We start from the raw sequence: 22,741 nt of genomic DNA on the forward strand, positions 1-22,741 counted from the left end.
TGTTTGCAAATGTTTTATTTTGAAAAAACAAACAACAACAAAAAAAACACCCAAAACAAAACACAAAAAGATAATGCGTCTGCTTTCATGGACGACTACAGAAATGGCAAGACTTGGACAATTCAAAGCTAAACGATTTCTCACATGCTAAAATTGTTGGTGACTATTCTGATAGTCGATTAGATGTCGATTGAGTTTGACATCTTTAATCCTAGATTGAAACTGCACCTTGACATCACAGACCAAATTTGGCACCCTAACCATGACTTGAACTCCTACTTATGTCTCGACACCCTACCTGGAAACCCTCAATTGAAATCCGGACTAACCTTCTCCTAAAAGCCTAACCCTAGGATTTCAGTGTTAGGGTTTCAAGTGAGGCACAGCGTTTCAAGGTAGGGTTTCAAGACACATGCAGGATTGCAAGTTTTGCTGAAGGCGTCAAATTAGGGTTTCAAGGCTGGGTTAGGGTTTCAAACACAAGTTGCTGATTTTCAAGCCAAGGTTTGGCTTTTAAAAGTCAATATTTCACAACGCGGAGCCCTCAGCTCGTCTTGAAACCGTACTCTGATGCTCAAAATGATTTTAGTTTGAATATGAAGCCTTGTGAGCTGAGGAGAGCAGTGGGAGCATTTTTGGGGGGGCTTTGGCAGGCGGGAGTCTCGGGGGATCAGGGGGTTACTGTTGGGAGGGACGGGGGTGGGGGGGTGTGTTTGTGAGCGTGAAAGGGGTCGGGGCGGTTCACATCATCGGCCCATTGAGGACGGCCCCTCCCCTGTTGTAAAACAAGCTCCTGTGGGCCCGCCTGAACACAGGGGGCTTTGTGGCCCCCCCACAAGAAACATACCACCCAAAGTGCTGCCCCCCCAACCCCCACCCCCCACCTTGTTCAGGAGGTGGGGCCAGCATCGGTGGCCAGCAACAGGTGGGGTTAATGAGACTGGTGTGGGGGGGTCGCGGGGGGGGGGGGGTCTGGAAAGGGGCGGTCCCGCCAGTTTCCGTAATTCGGAGGCCTAATGGCAAGATTGATGGACGGAGACAGCAGGACAAAACCAGGGGGCGGTGATGAAATGTAGAGGGGCGGCGGCGCGGGGGGGTCGAGGGGGGCGTCCTGAATGGCGTCTCGGTGGACGACAGAGTCACACGGACGCGTTTAGCGCCTCCTGGGGGGCTAATTAGCAGGGAGGTCTCAGCGACAAGGCGGCGGAGAAAGGCCACAGGATGCGGGTCGGCGATGACCACCTACTAGGAGATCACGCCCCCCCCCCCCCTCCCACCAACGCCGCCATCGAATGTTCACCACTGTAAAAAAAAAAAAAAAACAACAAAAAAAAACACACAAACGGCCGTGATTTAGAGTCCTGCCATCTTCTCGTCATTCCTCACCTCTGTTGCCCGCCCGGCGGACAATTGACTTGAGGACCTGACTTGTCTTCTGGGGAGGAGTGGGGTGGGGGGGGGGGGGGGTGGTCCTCCAAGTCTTGAGCACCCTGAAGTGGACACACACACGCACGCACACACACACACACACAACAAAAGGAGTTAGACACTTGTTGTTCTTAATCAAACGTCCACTGCTCGCTTTCACCTGCACATTCTTGGTCATTTGATTAGGTACAACGCAGCTGTTCCTAATATATTGACCCTATTGAGGCATAGAAAACCATTGAGCAATCACAGTCACAAAAACAACTTGAGTGGTTATTAGAAAGTTTGACATATACATATACGTGTGTATATATATATATATATATATATATAAATAAACACTAATTAGTGTATTTTTAGACCAAGACTATTAAGAATACTCCTTATTATTTTGAAGTGCTGAATGTGAATAGCCAAACAAATAAATGCGATAAATAGTCAAATAAGTCGAATAAGCACCAAAATGGTATAAATACAAGTGAATGGTATGAATAAATAATGAAACGGGATGGATTCAACAAATAAAACAAATTTTACTTTAAATAAAACAAATATGAATACATGGATGAATATTATGAATGAATTAAAAAAATGGCGGTCAATGCAGTTTTTTTCAAATCCTGCCCCAAAAAAGCCAGATTGTAAATAAATAAATAGCTCCAAATCGCTGCATATAATACTACGAGTAAAAAAACAATGCTATGAATTTAAGAAATGAGTGATGAGGAAAAAAAAGACTGCTATTAAATCGCAAAATGAAATGCTTCCCAATAACAAGACGCTCTGACTTAAAATCAAATGAATAGACAATACAAACGCACAAGCTCATGGAAAGCGTTTGTATTGCAATTTCAAATTGGAGTTTGATTCTGATGTGTTTTTGCGTGCTTGTCAATCAAGAGAATTCTCTGTCGCCGCCAGACAGCTCGTGCTCAGGAAATTAGCCTTTGCACCCGTCGGACACAAAACATTTGTCAAAAGTCAATCTTCATTTTATTGGATTACCTTCCAAATAAGCTTGCGAACTAACTTTTTTATTTTTATTTTTTTAAATAGTAGCAATGAATTTATTGAGCGTATGCATTCAAAGTCGTAGTGTGTGGTTTAGCATGCGGGTGCTAATAAGGCGGGCCTGGCAGTGCTGCCTCCTATGAAGCGGCGGGGGCGCGTGGGGGGTCACTGGGGGGCTTCATTGGTCCTAATGAGCACACAGCCCTTTCATACACACTCATTGTAATTATCTCCAGCACTAGGTTGACTTCCACACTCCTCACCTGTTTTCTGAAGCTGAGCTGTGATTGGTCCTTACCTGAGCCCTGAGCAAGTGTGATGTCGTTTTCAGTGGACAGAAGTGACAAAATGGCCGCCCCGGAGATGGCTCAAAACGGCCGGATTAACTCTTATTCCGCAAAGGCCATATTCATCGGAATGCCGCCTGCATAGAACATATTCTGAAAAGAAAAAAAAAAAGAAAAGAAGTTTGGCTCGACTTCTGTTTTAAATGCGCATCGCCACTCAATACTCACCTGAGGGAATTACAATGCAATGAACTCTCGAAGAACACATTGAGCTTGCTTATTTTAACGCATGGAAAAGAAAGACTTCTTTCATGAGATAATAAAAAGGTCATTTGTTTAAGTACATGTTGAATACCGCGATACTATCCATATCTCTAAAGTCAAGATCCATATCGCATGTGGCGTGTTTTTCCAATATCGTGCAGCCCTGGATGACGCTTTTGGTTTATTGCAAATGCTAACTGTTCTTTTATGCTAACGTCGCTATTGTGGAGCACGAGGTCATGTGGAGTCCTTTCACGCCGAGGTGGGTGCGCGGTCAAAGTTCAACCGAGGGCAACATTTCGCAAGTTCTTGAATTTCCCAACTGCTTAGAAAGTGGCTGATCTAAGATCATATCTAGTTAAAAGCACAAGCATGAGCACAAAATCAGCTCACTAAGCCTTGGCCAAGTTGGCGCACATTTAGCAAGTGCTAACATTAAGCAGCCTCCTAGTAAAGGGGCCAGGCTGAACTAGTATCCATTTAAGGCTTGGTGGACAAACTCTCCAAATAACCAGTTAGTCGCGCCAGCATTAGCATTGGTAAAAGCATTACAGGCTCACAGCCCACAAAGCCGGGGCTAGCCGTCACACGCCAGAAACAACGTTGAAGCTATTGTACTGGTCCTCATTAGCATGAGGCTAACGATCAGCTAAATAAGGGCGGCATGTTGTCCCTGAGAGGTGAGTCATGGCCGACAGCTTTTGTTGTCTTTTGTTGTCCACTCGGTGTGTTATGTAGGTTAATACCCGGCCCGCGCTAACAGCCGCGCTTTGTGGCCTCGGCAGTGCGAGCGGGCGAGCGGGCGGGCCGGCGGGCCGGCGGGCTGGCGGGCGTCTAAACACGAAACACAGCCAGCGTTGATGACACTGAAAGTATGCTCCAATGGTGTCAGTGTGCGAGCGCAACAAGACCGAGACTGAGGCTGAGACCAAGAAGTGGGCCATTGTGGCTCATTAATTAACGAGCTATGCTAAACAAGGATTAGCATATTCATAAGGGGGAGGGGGGGGGGGGGGCGCCATCTTTCACACACATTTTTTTTTTTGTGTCCAGTGTCGCCGTCACCGATTGTGCGCGACGACAGAACATAACCCCGTTTGTCCAACGCCCGCCGCCCGCCCCATTAACTCCCGGCGCGACGCATGTTGTCACGCGCGCGCGCGCACACGCACGCACGCCCCCATTTTCACAGTCCAGAGAACGCGGCCACGCGGATTAGCAGTAAATTGGTGGTGGCTACAAAGTGATTAGCATGTTGTGTTACATCTTTATTGTGCTACCCAATCAACACACGCACGCAGGCACGCACGTGACAAGACAAGACGAGCAGACGCTCAAAGAAGAATCAAAGGCGAGGACAACTAAGTCCTTTTGGAGTGAAAGCAACAGTTGGCCTTACACAAAACTTTCCTTTCCCCATTTGTGTGCTTTTGTGCGTACGTCAGAGTTGGGCGGTATTCAAATATGGACAGCGTTTTGCATCTTGTCTCTGGTTCCACGCTAAAATCGTCACTCATTTCACACTTGCGAATTTGTCCACTTTGGCTGCACGGGAAGACTTTGTTCACAGGGCAGTTGGGGGCACATTCGCAAAAGACTTTGTGTGGGGGGGGGGGGGCTGGTGCACATGCAGGACAGGCAGGCAGGCAGGCAGGAGGAAGACGCGCAAACGTCTCGCCTCGCTTTTGTTGCGCGGTGGTCCCGCTTGTCGCCTTTTGGTCATTTGTGGACATTTCTGCGCTCCACTTAATGGCGTCCCCCAAGGAAAGGGCACCTTTCAATGCGCTCGTTAGCCACGTCCGTCTCACTTCCTTCGGCCTGTCACTCACACGCACGCACACGCATTTGTTGCGGCCGAAATGCAAAAAAGTGCTGTCGCTTAACTTTGCTGTCTAACGAGCTCTTTAATTGAGACGTGGACTGGCCACCTGTCGGCCTCATTAGCATGCTAATGCTGCGCCATTGTTGTAGCGCTGACAGCTAGGACGGGGAGGGGCGCGGGGGCGGGCTACGAGCGGGGTGCTTAAGGGGGGGCTCAGTCGGTTCCGCGCTTCCACGAGGGAGACGCAAAGAAATTGGCTGGTGATTAAAGAGCAACGTGCCGCTGCACTTCCGGTGCGGCAAAGTCCAAATGTTAGCAAAATGTTCTGGCGCAATTTGAAACTGAGAAATCCCGTCCAGAAAATCTGCGTGAAACCCAAGGGGACAAAATCCAAAGTCCAAGTAATCGCCCCAAAACAGAAACAAAAAGTACATTCGGAGAGATTTGCGGAGAAAAACATCGACAGACGATTATGACCGAGCGGTGGACACTTTTACTGTGACTAATCTCATTCTTAATGAATTCAAACTTTTTGAAAACCAATTTTTTCTGTTTCTCCTCATTTCTGTAGTTAGGCCACAATTACTTGCACATTTGATATGTGTACAAAACATTGTGATCGACATAAGTGGACAAGGCTAAAAGATGTGGATCAGTGCGAGCCCAACAAAAATGCAACAAAATGGAGCCGACAGACGCCGTCAGAGTGGACACACGACAAAACTAATGACGGGCGTTTGAATGCAACGCACGCAGGCTAGCTTCCGCGAACAAAAGGCTTCGCTCCAAACATTGGCGGCTTCATGCCATCGCCGGCGTAGCGGCAAAGGCCGCCGACGGGCTGACCGAAATTGTGGAGAAAAAACACACACACACACACACACACACACACACACAAACGCCGGAGGAACACATGGACACTGCCGGTATGCGGCCGATCGGCGTTCATTTCAACAGCGCCGACCGACAAAAGACTCAGCGGCAAGTCACTTTGACTCGCGCCTCTCGCCGCCTTGAACGGCCGTCAGACGACTTTCCGTTTGCATTTTGTAAAACGCCATCAACAGACGACAGCGCACGTGAGGTTTGTATTCCGGAATCGAGGCTGCCGGCCCGCACGGCGAAGTCGGGCCTCGAAAATACAAGCGGGCCCGTCCAACACTCGGCTCGCTCGGCCTCGGACGCTCAAACTACCTTGTGCGTGCTTCTTTATCAAGTGGGACTGTTGCGGTAGCGCCTGCGTTTACTTTGGAGGTCTGACGGGATGTTCCGCCGACACGCCGCGCCGCGCCGTCTCTTCAAGCTTTTTTACGCAAGGCAAAAAATGCTTGGGACTAACACGCATCGATCCCGGCAAATCCCGGGAAATGAAGAGGGCGCACCGCCACCAAAGTGGGTTTGATTCCCCAGCATGATCATTTGTTTGTCTTTTCTGGCGCGTGACTTTCTCCCGGCTGCCGATTGGCTGAGGTCAGAGCCGACAGGGCCGCCTGTTGCTCTCTGATGATGTCATCGGCATATGGGAAGCGGCTGACGATGACGATGGGCGGACGCATTCAAGCGGCGCTTTGTGAAAGCGACTTAGCTGGCGGCGCGCTAATGATGGCGCTCATTTGGACCTGTCAAAGTCACCGTTGCTTTCTTTCCGCTGGCTAATTGCGCCGGCTTTTGAACACCGCGGCCAATTAAAAGACGCCCGCTCCAGCCGGCGCGCGTACGCGCGCACAACAACACCGTCACCGCTGTTGAATGAAGCGCTCGTGTGTCATGGACGACTTCACAAAATGCAACAAAAGTGGCAGACAACGGCTTCCAATCTACTTGCAATTCACGCACGCACATTGGAGCATTTATATCTCAATTCAGATTGAATAGAAAAGATTCCAGCTGTAAGCCTTGTGGGACACCGCGCACGCACACACACACACACACACACACACACAAGTAAGGTGGACCACAAAGCGTGTGTTGTGTGTGTATAATCCTCTGATCAGCATGGCAGGAGCACATGGGGGCGGGGGGGGCGCGGGGGTTCTTAATTGAATGGGAGGCAGCTAAGGTGGCGCCACTACTTGTCGGCCCCTTGAAGGCCTCCTGAGTGGTTGGGCAGGTAGTCGTGGGATGGAGCCCTCCCCCTGCCTCACGGCCCTCCGAACCCCTCTTGTCACAACTCCCACCCCCCAAGCCCCCCGGCCTGCTGACACATTGGAATGTTCCAAAAAGAGCTCGTCGCGTCACGTTCAAGTCCTGCCGCACAAAAGGGCCCGGATGGGGGTGCTCACTGGACGTTGTCATCGGCACTCGGCGCGCACCTAACTTAGCTTGGAGTGGAGCCTAGTTCACTTTAGCTCAGCGCACCCCCCACATCGGTCCAGACAAAAGTGGCTGAAAGCCCAAAGATCCCGAGACCCGTCATGAATTCTGCACGCTCGTCATCACGTGCGGTGTCATATCGCAAAACCTCCTAAGTCACATTTGGGTGAATTTCAGATTTTTTCAAAATTCTCTACTACTGCTCAGTCCACATGCGTGGGTGTTATTGTTACACATGAGTGACCAATCTAAAGTGTTGAAAATGGCTTGCCCTCTTTCCCGATGCGACGCTAATGGTTGAACAAACTGAAGAGTGACTATTTTGGGGGTACAAGGTTTTGGCCCGACGCCAGCGATATATAATGCAACGTGTGCATGACGCACACATTCTAGTATGGGTGAGTGTGTTAGTTTGTGTGTGCATATGTGTGTGTTTCGTGCGTTTTTGCATACATTCGGCCAGGATGCTGCTAAGCTAGCAGGAACCAGTACAAGTCAAACAAAGTAAAATTCCTCACCTTTCGCTTGGCTTGGCTTGACTTGGATGACGCTTGGCGGCGACGTGGACAGGAAAGAGTTTGTTGTCCGACTTCACTGTTCATGTCCACGCGTTAGCATTTGAGCTACATGCTAGTATGCTAAGCGTAAGGTCCAATGTGTGTCCATTGCAGCCACAAGATCTACTTCCTGCTCTGTACTTGTTTTTTTTTGTTGTTGTTGTTTTTTTTTTAAACTCAAAGCTTCTTTGTGCTGACATCCCCAAAAGCCAAACGAGAAACAAAAGAACTTCTCTCAGTGGACATATCGTTAGGCACACCGTCACCTTCCCACAAGAAGGCCATCAGAGTGTGTGGTTGGGTGCCCCGTGTGATGTTGTTTCCTCTTCCTACACTGGCATCTAGTGGACGTCAACCATCAGTGCAACTAACACTCATGAAATTATATTTTCTTATAAAATGATCATCCGAAAAAAAGATCAAATGTATTTTAGTATGTATAATTAGTTATATCATAAATTTGATCGTTTGTTTGTTTGTATACATTTTATAGTATGTATGTGTGTGTGTGCGTGCGTGCGTGCGTGCGCGCGTGCGTGTAGCAGAAAAAAACTATTCCGTAATTATTATTGTTGTTATTGTTTATACAGTAACATGTATAGTATACATGACTTTGGATTATATTGATCATGAAATGGATTACCCTGATCTATATCAATAGTAATATTGCGATCATGATTATTTTTCCATACTATAAAAAACTGCCATGGTATCAACCACTTTGAAAACAAAGTAAGGATAAATACAAGGACGCGGTTTCAGCAAGAATATGTATTACGACTATGAGAGCATACTATATGTTACAAAGGTAAGTATGGTACTGTATGTTTGTTTTTATTTGTTGTTTTTCATGAATATTCGAGTTAATTCCGATGCTGGTCTGATCATTGGTGTTATTGTATCAGCGTGTATGGGAATAATCTTGGGTGTAAGGGTTAAGTCCAAATCTTATGAGAGAAGGAAGTGCAAATACGGTACAACCTTCACTGGCTCCTGGTGCATTTTAGGGTTCATTTGAAGATGCTTCTATTTGTCGACAAGTCTTTGCGTGGCCTGGGCCCCAGCGCAACTCTCTGAGCTCCTCCACCCTTACGCACCTGCCCGGTGCCTCCGGTCGGCGGACCAGGCGCTGCTTGAGGTGCCGAGGACGAAGCGGAGCCTCAGAGGGGATCATCATCCGGCTTTTTCTGTTGCCGGTCCTTCCATCTGGAATGACCTTCCATTAAATGTTACGCAAGCCCCCTCCCTCTCTGTCCATTTGTCAAACTCGTTTTGAAGAAAACATTTCTATTCTTTGGCTTTTGACCCGACGTGAGACTGACGCGTTTCTGCTGTTTTCCGGTGTCGAGTGTCATTCATTTGTCTGTTAATTTATTGATTTCACTGTCGTTGTTGTTGTATTATTGTCATGTTGTTAATGTAAAGTGCTTTGTTACATCTGCAGCTGTTATGAAATGCGCTATATAAATAAAGTTGTCCTGTGTATGTATGTCACCTAAATAAATATGGATGTAGCACAAACACAATACACGTGATAATCAAGCAGGCTTCAAAGAAAATATCTTTGCCTTGAAACAAATCAAAAATGTGGCGAGAAGGTTTTCATCGTCAATTTTGCGAGATTTGCAATGTTGAAAGACGAACAAAAAGGTCTTGTCAGAAGTGGGATTCGAACCCACGCCTCCATTCGGAGACCAGAATTCCCGTCGGCGAGAAGGTTTCAACCTTGAGTCTGGCGCCTTAGACCGCTCGGCCATCCTGACAACTGACATTAGTGGTCGCGTTTCGGCTTCTTAATGGAAGTGCGGCAAAAAAAACCCGCTGTGCACTCAGACAAGTAATTGCTTGGAAAAATCTTTTGGCTGCTTTTCTGAGTCACACCCTGACAGATGCGCAGTTGTGCTGCTCACTCTTAGCTTGTCGTTGTCTGCTCTGAAGCGAGGGGTCAAGATGTCCAAGGCCTTTTATAAAGTCACTCTAATGTGAGCAAATAAATCTTCATTAACACACGACATATCTTCTGGCGTTTTAAAACTCAACAGTTTCATTTCTCTCATTTTCCAAGAACGACGCCGATGCGGTCGCCTGTTGATTACGTCACCCTGACGTCGGTCTCACGCTCCACTCCAAACACGACTAGCCGATAAGTTGCAACTGTACCCTTCAGTTGACAAAAAAGAAAATAATATACACTCCAATCCACACTCCGTTCATTTTCACTCCACACAAGTGCCTTGTATCGGTGCCTGAATTTTTTTTTTTTTTTCTATTTCAACGGAACTACCCAGCGGACTTTTAACAAAGCCTTCGATTTCGGTGGAGCGTTCATTTGTTCTATTTGTGCTTGAATTCTTTGCTTTTGGAATTAAGTGTCGGGAAGGTCGAGATCAGAAAAACAGTATCTGGTCTGCGTGTCTCCTTTTGGAGTCGTTGATCGTTGGGCTGCTTTGACCAAAGCAGATTGTGACCCGAATCTGGTAACTGGCGAGTAGTTGGAGGACCCGAACTTGAGCAGGGCTCACCAACGCGGCCGTGGCCCCCACAAGGAGCGCATGATGAGCCGGCGGGCGTCTTCGGAAAAATAGCTCTCACCCGTGACAGGACATTATGATTTTCTAAGAATATTGGAGTCATTATTTGAAAAGGTGAAGGCTGTGAGAATTAGGCGAAGAAAGTGTTGCCAATTGATGCTTATGCGTCCTACTTGTGAGAAATGATGAGCAACAGGAGCAGTGCCAAGAGCAATATTATTCAAGATCATTTGGGCAGATTTGCTATTTCAGAAGTGGAAGCCCTCTGCATTACTCAGAACCCAAATACAAGTACATCTCACTTGAGAATCACAATGAGCTGAAAGTGAGCATTGCAATAATAAAATGGACAAAAAGGCTGAAACTTGAAAAAGTATATTTGGACCACGGCATGATGAATGACGTCAAGAACAATTAATTGAGGAGAGGAGACACAGCAGACACATTCAGCAGCAGCGAGTAAAGCTTCAGGTTTGCTTAAAAAAAAGTAAGAAAAAAAAAAGTAAAATAAATTATTTTTTCTTTGTTTTGTTTTTTTAACTAAAAGTCTTGTGTTGGAGAGCACATGCGGGAACAAGGAGCATGCTGGGGATGTCTTCAAGCCAGAAGTTACAAAGAAACTGTTAGCATCAGTAAGCTTCCTGGGCTAACGAGCGCCAATCACTCAGCATTGGAGCATGTTTTCCTCCCGTAGGTCCGGGGCCTCCTGGGGGTCCGGGCCATCGTCCTCTTCCTTCTCACCCGGCTCCTCCCCGATAACATCGAGGGCGGCGTGAAGCGCCTCTTCCTGAGGGCGAGGCTCGCCGCCCAGCTGCGCCTCCTGAAGTTGCAGCCGGCGCTCCTCCACCAGAAGGAGGCGCTCTCGAACGCACTCGGCCGCCGCCGCCGCATCGTCGCCGCCGCCCGAGGTGCCGAAACGCTGCTCGCTCCTAACGCACGCACATCGGACAATCAGTCAGTGTATGTGAGTTGGCTTAGGGTCTTCAATTATGCTTTCAAGTCAAGGCCAGGGCCAGAGAACATCACAACAATATTTAAGATTGCGTTATAACACACTACTATTGCGTTTTATTGTGTTATAATGCAATGTCCTTTCAGTTTCGATTGCGTTATTTTGCAATAAAATAATGATTTAAAAATAATGCAATGTTATTCTAGGAGGAGAACGAAAGACTTCCACTTCTGGGTCAGGTTAGGGTTTAACCCTAACCTGACCCAGAAGACAACAGTGGTCTTTTTTGTTGTTGTTTTTTTAAGAACACAACACATCAGTCGGTATTTGACCAGGTTAGGGATGGATGAAAACCCACACTTGTCCTTGCTCAGTCCGTCTTTTTTCAAAAACTTCTCGTCCTCCGTCCCCAAAATGGGCATCCGTCCGTGACGCAAGTTAGCATGTGGTCACCCAGGTTAGCGTGTGTTCTCCTTTGTTAGTACATATGTTGACATGCGGCCCCCTCTGTTGGTACACCAGCGTGTGTGTGCGTGGCGAGCGCGCGTGCACGAACCCGTCGGGGAAGATGACGGGCATGCCGAGTCTGTCCAGCAGAGCCTTTGCGGAAGCGTCCACCTCATCCAGAGACTCCGCCTCTACGTGCTCATCCTGTAACACCTGCAACACGTACACATGCGTCAGGGAGACGGGAGGTCTGTTGTCTGAAGTATGTGAATTGCAATTTCCGCATCAAGTGCTGCTCAAAGGGAAAGAATGAACACGGAGACGGGGAAGGTCCAAATGCCCTTGAGCAAACCTCCAATGCTTCGACGGCTTCCCCCTTTGGGGTTCTGCCTTGGCTGCGTGGTCCTTCCATTTTGTCTGTCTTTAGCTGAACCTCGAGGCTTGATGACCTCATTGAGAGTTTCTACTTCAAATGGTTTCATTGTTTGCTTTAATATCATTTGCTCATGATTTTGGGTGCGCTTGAAGGGAAGTAGCAACTGTATTTGGATTCATTTCTTTACCAAAGCACTTCATCCCAAACAAAAGGAGTCTTTTTGAAGACGAGATGGGGAAAAAGGTGAGCTTTTCATTGGCCGAGCATGAATTCAAGTGAGGACAAGAGCCCAAACCGCCGAGAGAGACCCTAAGCAAAGCCTGTTGACCACCCCCGTGTGCGTGCGTGCGTGTGCGTGCTGACCACGTCGGCGTGCTGGTGGAAGGCGAGGGCGAGCTGCAGTCGGTGTTGGCGCTCGTCGGCGCTAACGGCAAACTGTTTCCACACGCGGTTGAGTCGAGGAAGCGTGTCGCCGGACGAGCGCGTGGCGCAGCGCAGCGACTGGCACAGCACCACTGTGGCCTGCAGCAGCTGCCGCCCGTAGTCGTACGTGCTCTGCAACGCACGCACGTCAGCCATCGCGCACGCCTGCAAACGTGCACACGCACCAACGTGCACACACTCTCACAGGATCGCACGCACGCACTCACTCACTCACTCTTTCACAGCCGCCATGAGGCGGGGGGCTTGGGGGGGGGGGGGGAAGTTTGTTTGGCGCGTGGCCACTTCCTGTCTGACCTGCGCCACGTCCACGAACTTCTTGTGTTTGTCCATCAAGACTTTGGTGTCACGGGCGTCGTCTCCGAGTCGCACGTGCGTCTTCAGCAGCGCGTCCAGCAGCTCGCAGAGCCAATCCACAGCCTGCGCGCACACACACGCGTCATCGCACACGCCCGCACATGATGTCATCCCGCTCACGTGAGCCCATCTGACCTGTAAGGCGTCTTCTTCACATTTGAACAACTGAACCATCTGAAGCATCTTCAGACGACGCACGTCCACCATGTCCTCACACCTGCGCTCACACACACAGGTGTCACTTTATTAGGTACACTCTGAAACTTATCAAGCAAGGGTTAGGGTTAGGGTTAGGGTTAGGGTTAAGGTTTGCATCCGGTGCTAGGTTTCAAAGAAGGCCTTGAAGCCCAGGTTACGGTGTGGAATTGACTTTGGAGCATTTTGGGTGATATTAAGCGTAAAAAGAAACATTCTCTCTAGAAACATTCAAGTCATTGGAAATTGTATCGCTCCCATTATAGCATGCTTACTTATTGGGCACATGAGCATGTGTTCAGCTCTGCTGGCATGTTTCACACGCAGTCGCCTGCCTTAGCATGCGTTAGCATAGGCGTTAGCAGCCATTCACCTCTGCTTCCTCAGCTGCATGTCGTCCATGACGTCGCGGATCTGCTGCGCGTTGTCCCCCCGCTCGGCCGCCGCGTTCTCGCCGTCGTCGGCGCACGTTTGCTCCAGCAGCAGCGCCCCCTTCTGGCGCAGCGACGCCAGCCCCGCCTCTGCTCACGTGCAAAGGGGAGGAGTCAGCACAGGAAGTAGCACGAGGGCGCGTAGCGCGATTTGGCCAGGTACGCACCGACGCTCTGCAGCTTCTCCTCCAGCAGCTTGAGGTTGTGTTGGATTTGCGAGCCGTCCGCCGGGGCCACGTCGGCGCACAGCATGCCCAGGAGCGCGTCCAGCTGCTGGGACAGCTAACCGCAGCAAACGCAACATCAGCGCCGTCATGCTACACGCTAAGACAACTCTCGTCAATATGTAGAAAAGCAAAGAGAGAGTAAAACAAAACTGAGACGAAGCCAAGTGGACGAAAGCAACGCTAAGCTAAGACTTGTGACGCTAAAGTAGGAAAGGAAGCTAAACTACGCTAAGACTGCCTCGCGAAAGAACCCTCGCGAAAACGTCCATTTCTAAACCGACTGCCGTTTGCAGGTTACGTGACTTGTCTCGGTCTCGGTGAGCGCTGGTCTCGGGCACGTCTTGGTCTCGGGCAGCGTGCTCTTGAGCGCAACGCCAATGGCTCGACTAAAATGCGCTCAAAGGAATGAAACTGGGCGGGCTCAAAACAGCGACACTGCGATAAGATTAAAAAAAAAAAAAAAAAGCTCCGCAAAGCTAAGAGCCATAACACTAAACTAAGATGGCTCAAGAAGGCAAAGGTAAAATACAGCAAATACACTAAAACGGCCAAATGAAAACAAGATAAGCTAAGCTCTGGTAACTCAACTAAGCTAAGATAAACTAAGTCAAACTAAGCTTTGCTAAGGTACAAGGTTAGCTAGCTGAGCTGGCTACTTGAAACGTGGATGGCTGAGGTCAACTAAGCCAAAATGAAGCAAATACACAAACCCAAATAGCTAACCAAAGGTTCAAAGAAGAAATGCGCCACGGCTACACTAAAGCACAGGTGGCAAAAGTAAGCCAAGATCCAACAGACCAAAGCTAAGATAAGCTAAGCTAAAGTAAGCTAAGCTAAAATAAGCTGGGCGGCTCACCTCCTGCGCGGCGGCGTGGAAGGCGTGCGCGGCCTGCAGGACGTTCTGCCGGCTCTCCAGCTGCGCCGCCTGCTGGTAGCAGACGTCGCTGAGCTGCCGCTGCAGCGCCTTCAGCTCGCCGGCTTCTTCCTCGTCGTCGTCTCCGCCGCTGAGCAGGACGCCGATCTGCTGGTTCAGCTCCACGTACACGGCAAACCATTCCTGTCGGGCGACAAGCGAGCGTTACGCGGGAGGGCGACAAGCGCCGCGTCGTGCGTGGGGGCGGGCGGGTGGGCGGGCGCGCGCGGCTCGCCGTACGCTGTGCTGACTCTCGATCTCTTCATGCTTCTGCTGCAGCGCCTGCGCCGCCCGTATGGAGTCCCCGATGGCCTGCTGGGTCTTCAGCAGCTCCGAGCCCGGACCCTGCAGCCACGTCACCACCTAGCGCGCGCACACGCACGCACGCACGCACACACTTCATTTCTCATTTTAATTGCACCTTTTCCCTTTGTGAGTGTGACAATTGTTTCTCTAATTTTGCTTTCCATCACCTTCAATGGGGACGTCTGCATTTTGAAATCAAACTTCAAAACTTGCAGATGCATTTCCTGTGTGATGATTGCCAATTTGTTACCTATTTATATTTATTCTTGAATGATTGTACTTTGTTTTTGACCAAAATGTATTAGGATTAATATTATAACTCGGCCGATGGTAATTGCAGCGATGACCGGGCCGGCCTCCGAGACGGCCGACCGGCGTGCGCGTGCAATCACCTGCATGACTTTGGCGTGCACGTCGTGTATCTGCGAGCGCTTGCTGCGTTGCCGGCAAACTTCCTGGTAGCGCGTGTACTTTTCCCTCAGCGAGTCCAGAAGCTTCATGACCTGAGGCTGAGCCAGAAGCTCCTCCTCCATCGGACGCCAAGTCGGCGCTGCGGGCAAAAGGAGGACGGTGACAAGCGGGCAGCGCGCTGACCGATTGCTGCGCGGCGTACCGCCACCAAAAAACGCCTTGCTGGTAAAAAGCTAAACGAGTACCCTGCAAAACAACAACAATGCAATTCTTTTGCCTGCTTAGGCCACAGTGCGCCAAAGTGTCGGTGTGTGGTTGTGGCGCGCTTTTGTTCGTGCGTGAGCACGCTAATGCTAGCGTGCCAACGTCAAAACGAGCTTCCTGACCTCCTTGTCCTCCTCCTCCGCCGCCGCCGCCGCCGCCTCCTCCGACTCCTCCCCCCTCGGAGACATTAAAGCGCCGCTGCTGGAGCTCGGACAGCAACTCGTGACCTACGCGCACACACAGCAGAAAGTCTGCTTGTCTTTCACTCGGAGACCAAGGAGGAGGGTGGCACCATCACCAAAGGCAACAACGACCCCTTTAACACGCATGAAATACATTAACACACATACACAAACACAACCAACAGACACACAAAAACACAACGCTGAACACAAACAAATCAGAGACAAAATAATACACAGGCACGCACGCACACACACACACACACACGGATGCAGGAACATTGCACAGACAAACAGTGCTAAACGCTAAGCTGCTACTTACCCGTCTGAAGGACCGTCTCCGGGTCAAAGGACGGCAGGAGGACATCGGCAGACCTGCACACAAATGCGCACATCAAAACCACAGGACGTACGTGCGTGCGCGCGCGCGCACGCCTGCATGTGAGCACGGACTTGTCCAGGGCGGCGCTCTTGTCGCTGTCGTTGATGATCGACAGCTCGTCCAGCAGCGACGTCGACTCCTTGGTGAACTTCTCAAACACCTGACAGGAGCGCACACCAAACAGAAAGGAGGTGGAGTTGCCACGGTAACAAGCGGCTGGCCTAAGTGTACTTGTGAACGTTAGGCGGCGGCCACCAGTCTCTTGCTGAGCCAGTCGCCGTGGTCGTAGTCCAAAGTTCCTCCGAAGTCGTCGGTCAGCTGCGAGGGTTCGATGTAACGCGTCAGCTTATTGGCCGAAACCAGGATCACCTGACGGGAAGTGCCACAATTCAGTTCGCCAGTGAGAAACGTTTCCTGAGATGCGCTGCCCGGTCGGTTGCCGTAGCAACGCATGCAAAAAAGTGGGTCACCATGACCACCACTCACTGATAAACACTCTCCTCGTGCTTGTTGTTGTTGTGCTGCTATCACGCGCGCACACATTTAATAACAGACACTTGCACGCACGCGCACGCACGCACGCACGCACCTCCCCTCTCTTCCCGCACATTCTGTGCAATTTCTCTCACACTTGACTCCCACTTTTACACACAGGGCAACTTGATGCTGAAAAGTAGCAAAATGCGCGTGCGCGCTCGCCATGTCCAACCTCAAAGCCGAGTCTGTCCTTCTCCTTCCAGAAGCAGAAGTGCGTGACCTTCTTGTCCCAGAACTCGTCCGGCTTGACCACGCACACCAGCGACACCTCGGCCGGGATCACGTTCTGAAAGAGCTGCCGTGAGCCAGGCCGCGCCCGCGTTGGCGCCACTAGCTAGCTAGGCACTTACCTGCAGCATGAGCACCACCGTCTTGACCGTGTTCCACTGCGAGCGCCGTCCGTCCACGATGACGGTGAAGCCTCGCGCCTTGCACTTCTCACTAATGGACGCACGCACACGCCAAGGTCATTAGAGTTCACAAAAAGAAACAGAATAGGTCAAACTCAAACTGAAAGAAAACATTTGCATTCATAAAATAAAAAAGAAAGCGTCATGAAAAAGCCAAAAAGGAATTGCAACGCTGGCATGCGTGCATTCATTTCATTTGGAGTTGCCCCATTGCACGTGTTGTCCTGTCTACGTGCTGGTGAAGGTATTGGTTACGCTCTGGCGTGTTGCGAGTGGAGTGTTGCCGGCACGCCACGTTGTCTTGTGAGTGCTCGCGACACTGGCTATGTTCTGCTTTGGCACCGGCTATGTTCGGGTGTTGGCGCGTGTGCTCCTGACTATATTCTGGTGTGCTGCGAGTGCAACTGCTACATTGTGAGCAAATGTACGGTCATGCGCGTCCTGGTTACGTGGTGGGCCGCCGCATTGCGAGTCATGCGTCGAAAGCGCTGACATCTACGTTCTGGCGGGCGATTCCGACTACATTTTGGGAAGTCGCGGGCGCTCTGTTGCAGCGCGGTACCTGGGTATGCTGAGCAGATAGTCGAGCGTGTCGCTGAGCTCGTCCATGTTGGTCTGGTCGCAGCCCAGCGGGATGCTGAGGATCAGACCACTGCGACGGTCTTTGCCGCCTCCAACCGCAACAGCACACGCGTTTCAGTCACATTTGTACGCGAGCAACAGGCGAGCGTGAGCGCCTACCTGAGAGGAAGGCCAGCTTCTTGTTGAGCACGTGGATGATGCTGCTGGCTTCCATGGTGCTAACCTGAAGACACAGCTCCTAGCACAACAGCAAAACTTGATGTGATTGTTCAACAAAATGTATACTTCTACTCAGACTGCATCTCATCTCATATGATCAGGATTAAAGAACACTCAAACATGGCAGAATATGCAAATAAGATGCAATAATAATTGAGATGGGACACTATGAAGAGTTTTTTTGTTTTGGTTTTACCGTAATCACACAGCCCTATCGAGATTATATTTCAGTAGTATATTTCAAAGTCAATTAGTTCCAGAACTCCCACGCCACATATTAAGCGTGCACAGTAGCACCTACATATTCATTGTATTATTTACTGCATATTTATTTAACAGTTGTGTATAAACAACACAACCTAGGCATATGAGGTGCAGTTTGGGCTGCACTATGAGTCAAATTTGAATTATGAACACAATTTTGCCTTTGGCGATCACATTAATCTGATCGTCTGCGATTTTTACATTTAAAATGAGGCCTCTGCTGCACATCCAGTCAAGCACTTTCTCATGCTAGGAGGGAATTTCTTTGTTTTGTTTTGCCCAAGGCGGAAGTCAAACTATCGCGGTTTAGTGTGAATCTAAGAAAAACAACAAAACGATCAGGATGAACACAGTTTGAACTTGGAAAGGATGATGGACATCATCACATTATTTCCTGGGAGAAGTCGGGAGGCACATGTTTTGTTTGCTTTGGAGGTCCTTATGACGGCTAGATGTGCGGCGGCGCGTAGATTGGGTTCGGTTAAGATCGTTTCGGTTAAGCTCGACTCAGCCCACAGCCACAATGACCTACATTGACTCCCGACTCTCCCCTCGCCTCGCCTCCCTATCGATAACTCTCCTATCAATTCGGCAACGATTTTCCGCCCAAATACGGACTTTACCTACCTTTCAGTCAAACCTTTGGCATTGTGCGGCTCCGTCGAGGCTTGACGAAGTTTCCAGGAGCTCCAGCGTGTCTCCCGTGGGCGAATATTTAGCCTTTTTCCATCCGACAGTGAGCCACTTGCCAGCCGCCGACGTAGCTAGCCGAAGGAAGGAAAAAAAAAAAAAAAAAAACCGCTCTGCCACTGCTCGACGCATGCGCAGTGCGAGACAGACTGCGTTTTCCGCTGCTGGTCTCTTCAAAATAAAAGTTTAGGTATTCAAGGCTGAAGGTACCTCAACTGAACCATGTCTATGTCTTTCCGTAAACATCACTGCTTCTACTGCAACATTGACATGATCCGTGCCAAATGAGCGGATAAGGTCAACTTAACTTACTTTCAAAAAACAATACTTTCAAATACGGGAGTCGCATATACTGTGTCGCGAACCTGGAAAAAATAGATAATAAGCACTATTATCCACCAGAGGGAGCCAACCCCAAGTCTAAAAACGCACCAAGGCTGTATCTAAACGTACCCACTATTCCCTTTTGAGCACAATACAGTATAAAGGCCCCATCCAAATAGCCACGCAACACCCAGCGGTCTACACTCAAGTGTACACCAAGAAGTGCACGTGGCGTTTGAGATCGCATACAATACAATACAATACAATACAATACAATACAATACAATATAACCTTATTCATATTTCAAACTATTTTTAAACCCGAGGTCACACATCCTTACATGTGATTTTTTTACCCAATTTTATAACCACACTTAAAAATCAGGACCCTGCGTGGAATCCAAGCCCTACTTTGAATCGCTGAATGCTTTAAAAGCTGACGACACACGTCCTGATTGCTGAATTTTTGTAACTCGATTTTGGGACGGCTGTCGGAAAATCGTAACCGCTTGGAGATTCATCGCTTTTGAAATCTTAAACGCTCCTTTATTTGCCTGACTGATTAGGAATTGCACCTGCCTACGTGGCTCAGCGGTGGGCACCCCAGACTTTGGAAACAGCAGAGTTGGGCATTCCACCTAGCCGACGGACCGGTCCCTCGATCCGCAAATGACGGACGCCCATTTTGCAAGTGATAAACGCTAAACGGGAAACTTAAAAAAAAAAAAAAAAAATTGGACTAAGTATAAGCGGAAGTGGATTTTCCCCCGTCTATGTAATCGTCTATACCCTGAAATTCATGATTATTCTTCCATCTGATGCATGTAAGTGTGCTGCTTGATTCGTGTATTGTATCAGGCATGTTTTTGGTCAGCTAATGGGTCGTAATAGCATGTCGAGCGAGTGCTATTTTTAGTCCGCGTGACATCACATCGTGAACCGGAAGAGGGTCAACATAGAAGCGCGCCGGCAGACGACTCCTGTTAGACGACTCCTTTCTGCTTGTTTTCTGCCCGTTTACCTCGAAACCGGCCGAGTAAACACTACTGCTATGGAACTTGCAGAAACGATGGCAGACGCCACGACCGTCCACATAGGAAGGACGTATTCTTGATTCGTTTCCCGAAGCCAAAAACTCCAAGGGATAAATGTGAACGATGGCTTAACGTCCGAAAGATCAGTTTAAACTCATGTTGACAAGTTAGCGTTAGCTGGTTAGCGCTGGCTATGAATAGCATCTTCCGGTTTTGCGGTCCCACAATTATTTTTTTTTTTTTTGCACGCTTACAGTCCATAACTTTATTTTTTGCCTCCCTTTTATTTTGGGTGTTCCACTGATGAGCACTATTTATGTTTGACACTGTAAGTCCACAAGTTGCCACTGCTGACCTCCAAAGGCCCCGCTGGCCCCAGACGTTTGCACGGCTTCCAAATTGGGGACGCCCGGAAGTGTGTCGGCTTGTGGCGTGGTTGTGTGTGCGCGCATGCGTGCGTTTGCGTGTGTTTGTGTGCGTTGCTGCGCTTGTAACTCCTGTCCCGCGCATCCATCGGCAGACGGCCGGCGGTTCAGCGGGACCGACCGACAGGACGCAGCGGCGGGATGTCTCCCGTCTGCCAGTTTCCGTTGGAGCGGCCCGGGACCCCGCCGGTCTTCCGGCCGGCTCGGTGACACAAAAGCGTCCATTGAGGCGTCTCTGTCAGAGCGGGTCCGCGAGACAACGACATTGGGGTTCCCATGACGACCACGGCGGGATACCGCCTCACCGCCACCCCTGCGCGGTGTGGGAGCCAAAAGGGCAAAGTGGACTCTTTGCTTTGCCGCTGCCAGTTTGACTGAGTGGCCGGCTGGTGGCCTTTTCTCCGAATCTGCCGGGAATGTGAGGAGAGGCGAGCGGTTGGCATGCGAACCTTCTCCATGAGACGTCTCTCACACTATGGTCATTTTGTGTTTCTCACGTTGAAGGAGGAGCATGCGAGTCGGCGGCTCGTTTCAACAGCAGCCTGGCATTCTCGTTTGTACTTTGACACTTTTTTTTCTTATCATTTCGGTGGGCGGCGCATGCAGAAGTGCCGGCGTGTCGTGATTTGCGTGCAGGCTGCTTGTTTGCCCATCTGGCAAACTTGGCCCATATTGGTCAGAGGCACATTGCAGTGGCCAGAAGTTAGCATCACCTGCAGCCCGTTGAATGAAGTGAGCCACCGAACGCTTTCCGTTGCCAAGAACACTTGCCAAGAATCAGAATCCCAATTGTTGTCAATGCACAGCAGCGCAATGAGATGAAAAGGCAAACCTTCAAATGACCACCAGATCAAAACAAAGCACACAAGAAACAATCACAATGAGCAGTCAGTGCTGACCGAATGCTTGTACTTTTCTCTTGGTTTTTGTTGCTCATTCTTTATCAAAGTCAAAGCTGATGTTTGCAGATGTCTTGTTTGGGAAAAAGCCCAAGCGAATCATTTGCGTTCACGGAGGACGACAGAAACAGGGCCAGGTTTCCTGTCAAGAAGCTGAAAGTGGAACATTTGGAGTATTGGAAGCTAATCGAGATCTTGGGACACTTCATCTGCGATCCAAGTAGTCGTTGCTTCATTCGAACATCGATTTGTTCATGTTGCGCTTGCAGTTGAGCGAGAGTAGCCGTTAGCCTGCCGACAGTAGCCGTTAGCTTGCCAAGAGTAGCCTTTAGCCTGGCGAGAGTAGCCGTTAGCCTGCCGAGAGCAGCTCTTAGCCTGCCGAGATTAGCCGTTAGCCTGGCGAGAGTAGCCGTTAGCCTGCCGAGCGTAGCCCTTAGCCTGCCGACAGTAGCCGTTAGCCTGCTGAGAGTAGCCGTTAGCCTGGCGAGAGTAGCCGTTAGCCTGGCGAGAATAGCCGTTAGCCCGACGAGAGTAGCCGTTAGCCTGGCGAGAGTAGCCGTTAGCCCGCCGAGAGTAGCCGGTAGCCTGCCGTTCCTGCTGTTACCGTGGCGGGCCTCCTGCGGTGACCTGCTCTCACTTTAGGAGCTCATCTGGATTAGCCGCTCGGCTCCATCAGCGTTGTGCCCCCGCCGAGTTTCCCAGCAGGAAGTCCGGGACAGATGGCCAGACCCCCGCCAACCCTTAGGGGTGGGGGGACCCTCGTATGCTGAGCCGGAGGCAGCCGTCCCACTATTTGTAAATATTGCCGGCGCTCCGATCTAGCTAGCCGCGCGTGGTCCCCGGGGACGCCCTGCCACTAGGACTCGAGTTCAGCTCCGAACCACAAGGCACTCGCACGTCGAGCGCTGGGCCAGATGTGCCCCTTTACACATGCACACTGGAGGGGCGTGGGGGGGCGAGTCACACTGGGGGGTGGCGACTCTCCTGATCCGGGATCACGCGAGAAGCATCCTGATATTCGGCCAGCGAAAATCCACCTGGCTGCATTTCACATCTCACAAGATGCAAAAGACACACATTGGTTGTGCAAGTCGGCCGCTTTACTGTACAGAAGCGCACGCTACGTTCTTGACGCCGCCTCCTCCTCCTTCCACACCTGCGGACTGATCAGCTCAGCACCTTGAAAAAGGCCGCAGCTGCACCCTGAGAAGACCGCCGGCAGGTGGCAAATCCAGGTGCAGAAAGTCAAAGACCTGCCGC

The 22,741-nt window shown here is 50.0% G+C and overlaps 1 protein-coding gene, 1 long non-coding RNA gene and 1 other non-coding gene across 5 annotated transcripts; all 3 read right to left on the minus strand.

Annotated features, from left to right (window-relative positions):
* Positions 1–9,104, minus strand: LOC147136937 (uncharacterized). 2 transcript variants are annotated; one of them, XR_015089582.1, is made up of 4 exons: positions 7,644–9,104; positions 2,738–2,879; positions 1,387–1,490; positions 1–1,302 (listed from the first exon to the last, which is right to left on the minus strand). It is a non-coding gene; the product is annotated as an uncharacterized LOC147136937 (long non-coding RNA). The 2 variants fall into 2 exon arrangements; XR_015089581.1 differs by having other exon boundaries at positions 1–1,490.
* A 232-nt stretch (positions 9,105–9,336) lies between these two features.
* trnal-caa (transfer RNA leucine (anticodon CAA)) lies at positions 9,337–9,445 on the minus strand. Its single transcript has 2 exons — positions 9,408–9,445; positions 9,337–9,382 (listed from the first exon to the last, which is right to left on the minus strand). It is a non-coding gene; the product is annotated as a tRNA-Leu (tRNA).
* Positions 9,446–10,572: 1,127 nt separating this feature from the next.
* sestd1 (SEC14 and spectrin domains 1) lies at positions 10,573–18,916 on the minus strand. 2 transcript variants are annotated; one of them, XM_086052096.1, is made up of 19 exons: positions 18,737–18,916; positions 17,786–17,864; positions 17,607–17,715; positions 16,985–17,075; positions 16,807–16,920; positions 16,353–16,466; positions 16,169–16,257; positions 16,038–16,090; positions 15,656–15,760; positions 15,251–15,408; positions 14,793–14,915; positions 14,496–14,696; positions 13,580–13,694; positions 13,355–13,502; positions 12,922–13,003; positions 12,727–12,849; positions 12,352–12,543; positions 11,722–11,825; positions 10,573–11,142 (listed from the first exon to the last, which is right to left on the minus strand). In XM_086052096.1, the coding sequence occupies exons 2-19, from the start codon at positions 17,838–17,840 to the stop codon at positions 10,878–10,880; spliced, it is 2,241 nt and encodes a 746-aa protein (XP_085908222.1). In that variant the 5' UTR covers positions 17,841–17,864; positions 18,737–18,916; the 3' UTR covers positions 10,573–10,877. The 2 variants fall into 2 exon arrangements, with proteins under 2 accessions (XP_085908222.1, XP_085908221.1); XM_086052095.1 differs by having other exon boundaries at positions 16,038–16,257.
* Positions 18,917–22,741: the final 3,825 nt, after the last annotated feature.

Source organism: Filicampus tigris, chromosome 14, assembly GCF_054856515.1.
Source record: "Filicampus tigris isolate MCC_2025a chromosome 14, RoL_Ftig_1.0, whole genome shotgun sequence".
Taxonomy (NCBI): Eukaryota; Metazoa; Chordata; class Actinopteri; order Syngnathiformes; family Syngnathidae; genus Filicampus; species Filicampus tigris.

Coding starts and splice junctions, on each gene's coding strand:
- sestd1 (XM_086052095.1), bottom strand. CDS start 17,840: ATGGAAGCCAGCAGCATCATCCACGTGCTCAACAAGAAGCTGGCCTTC. Junction 16,467..16,806: donor AGGACAGACTCGGCTTTGAG/GTTGGACATGGC, acceptor ACTTCCCGTCAG/GTGATCCTGGTTTCGGCCAA. Junction 13,004..13,354: donor ATGCAGCTGAGGAAGCAGAG/GTGAATGGCTGC, acceptor GTGTGAGCGCAG/GTGTGAGGACATGGTGGACG.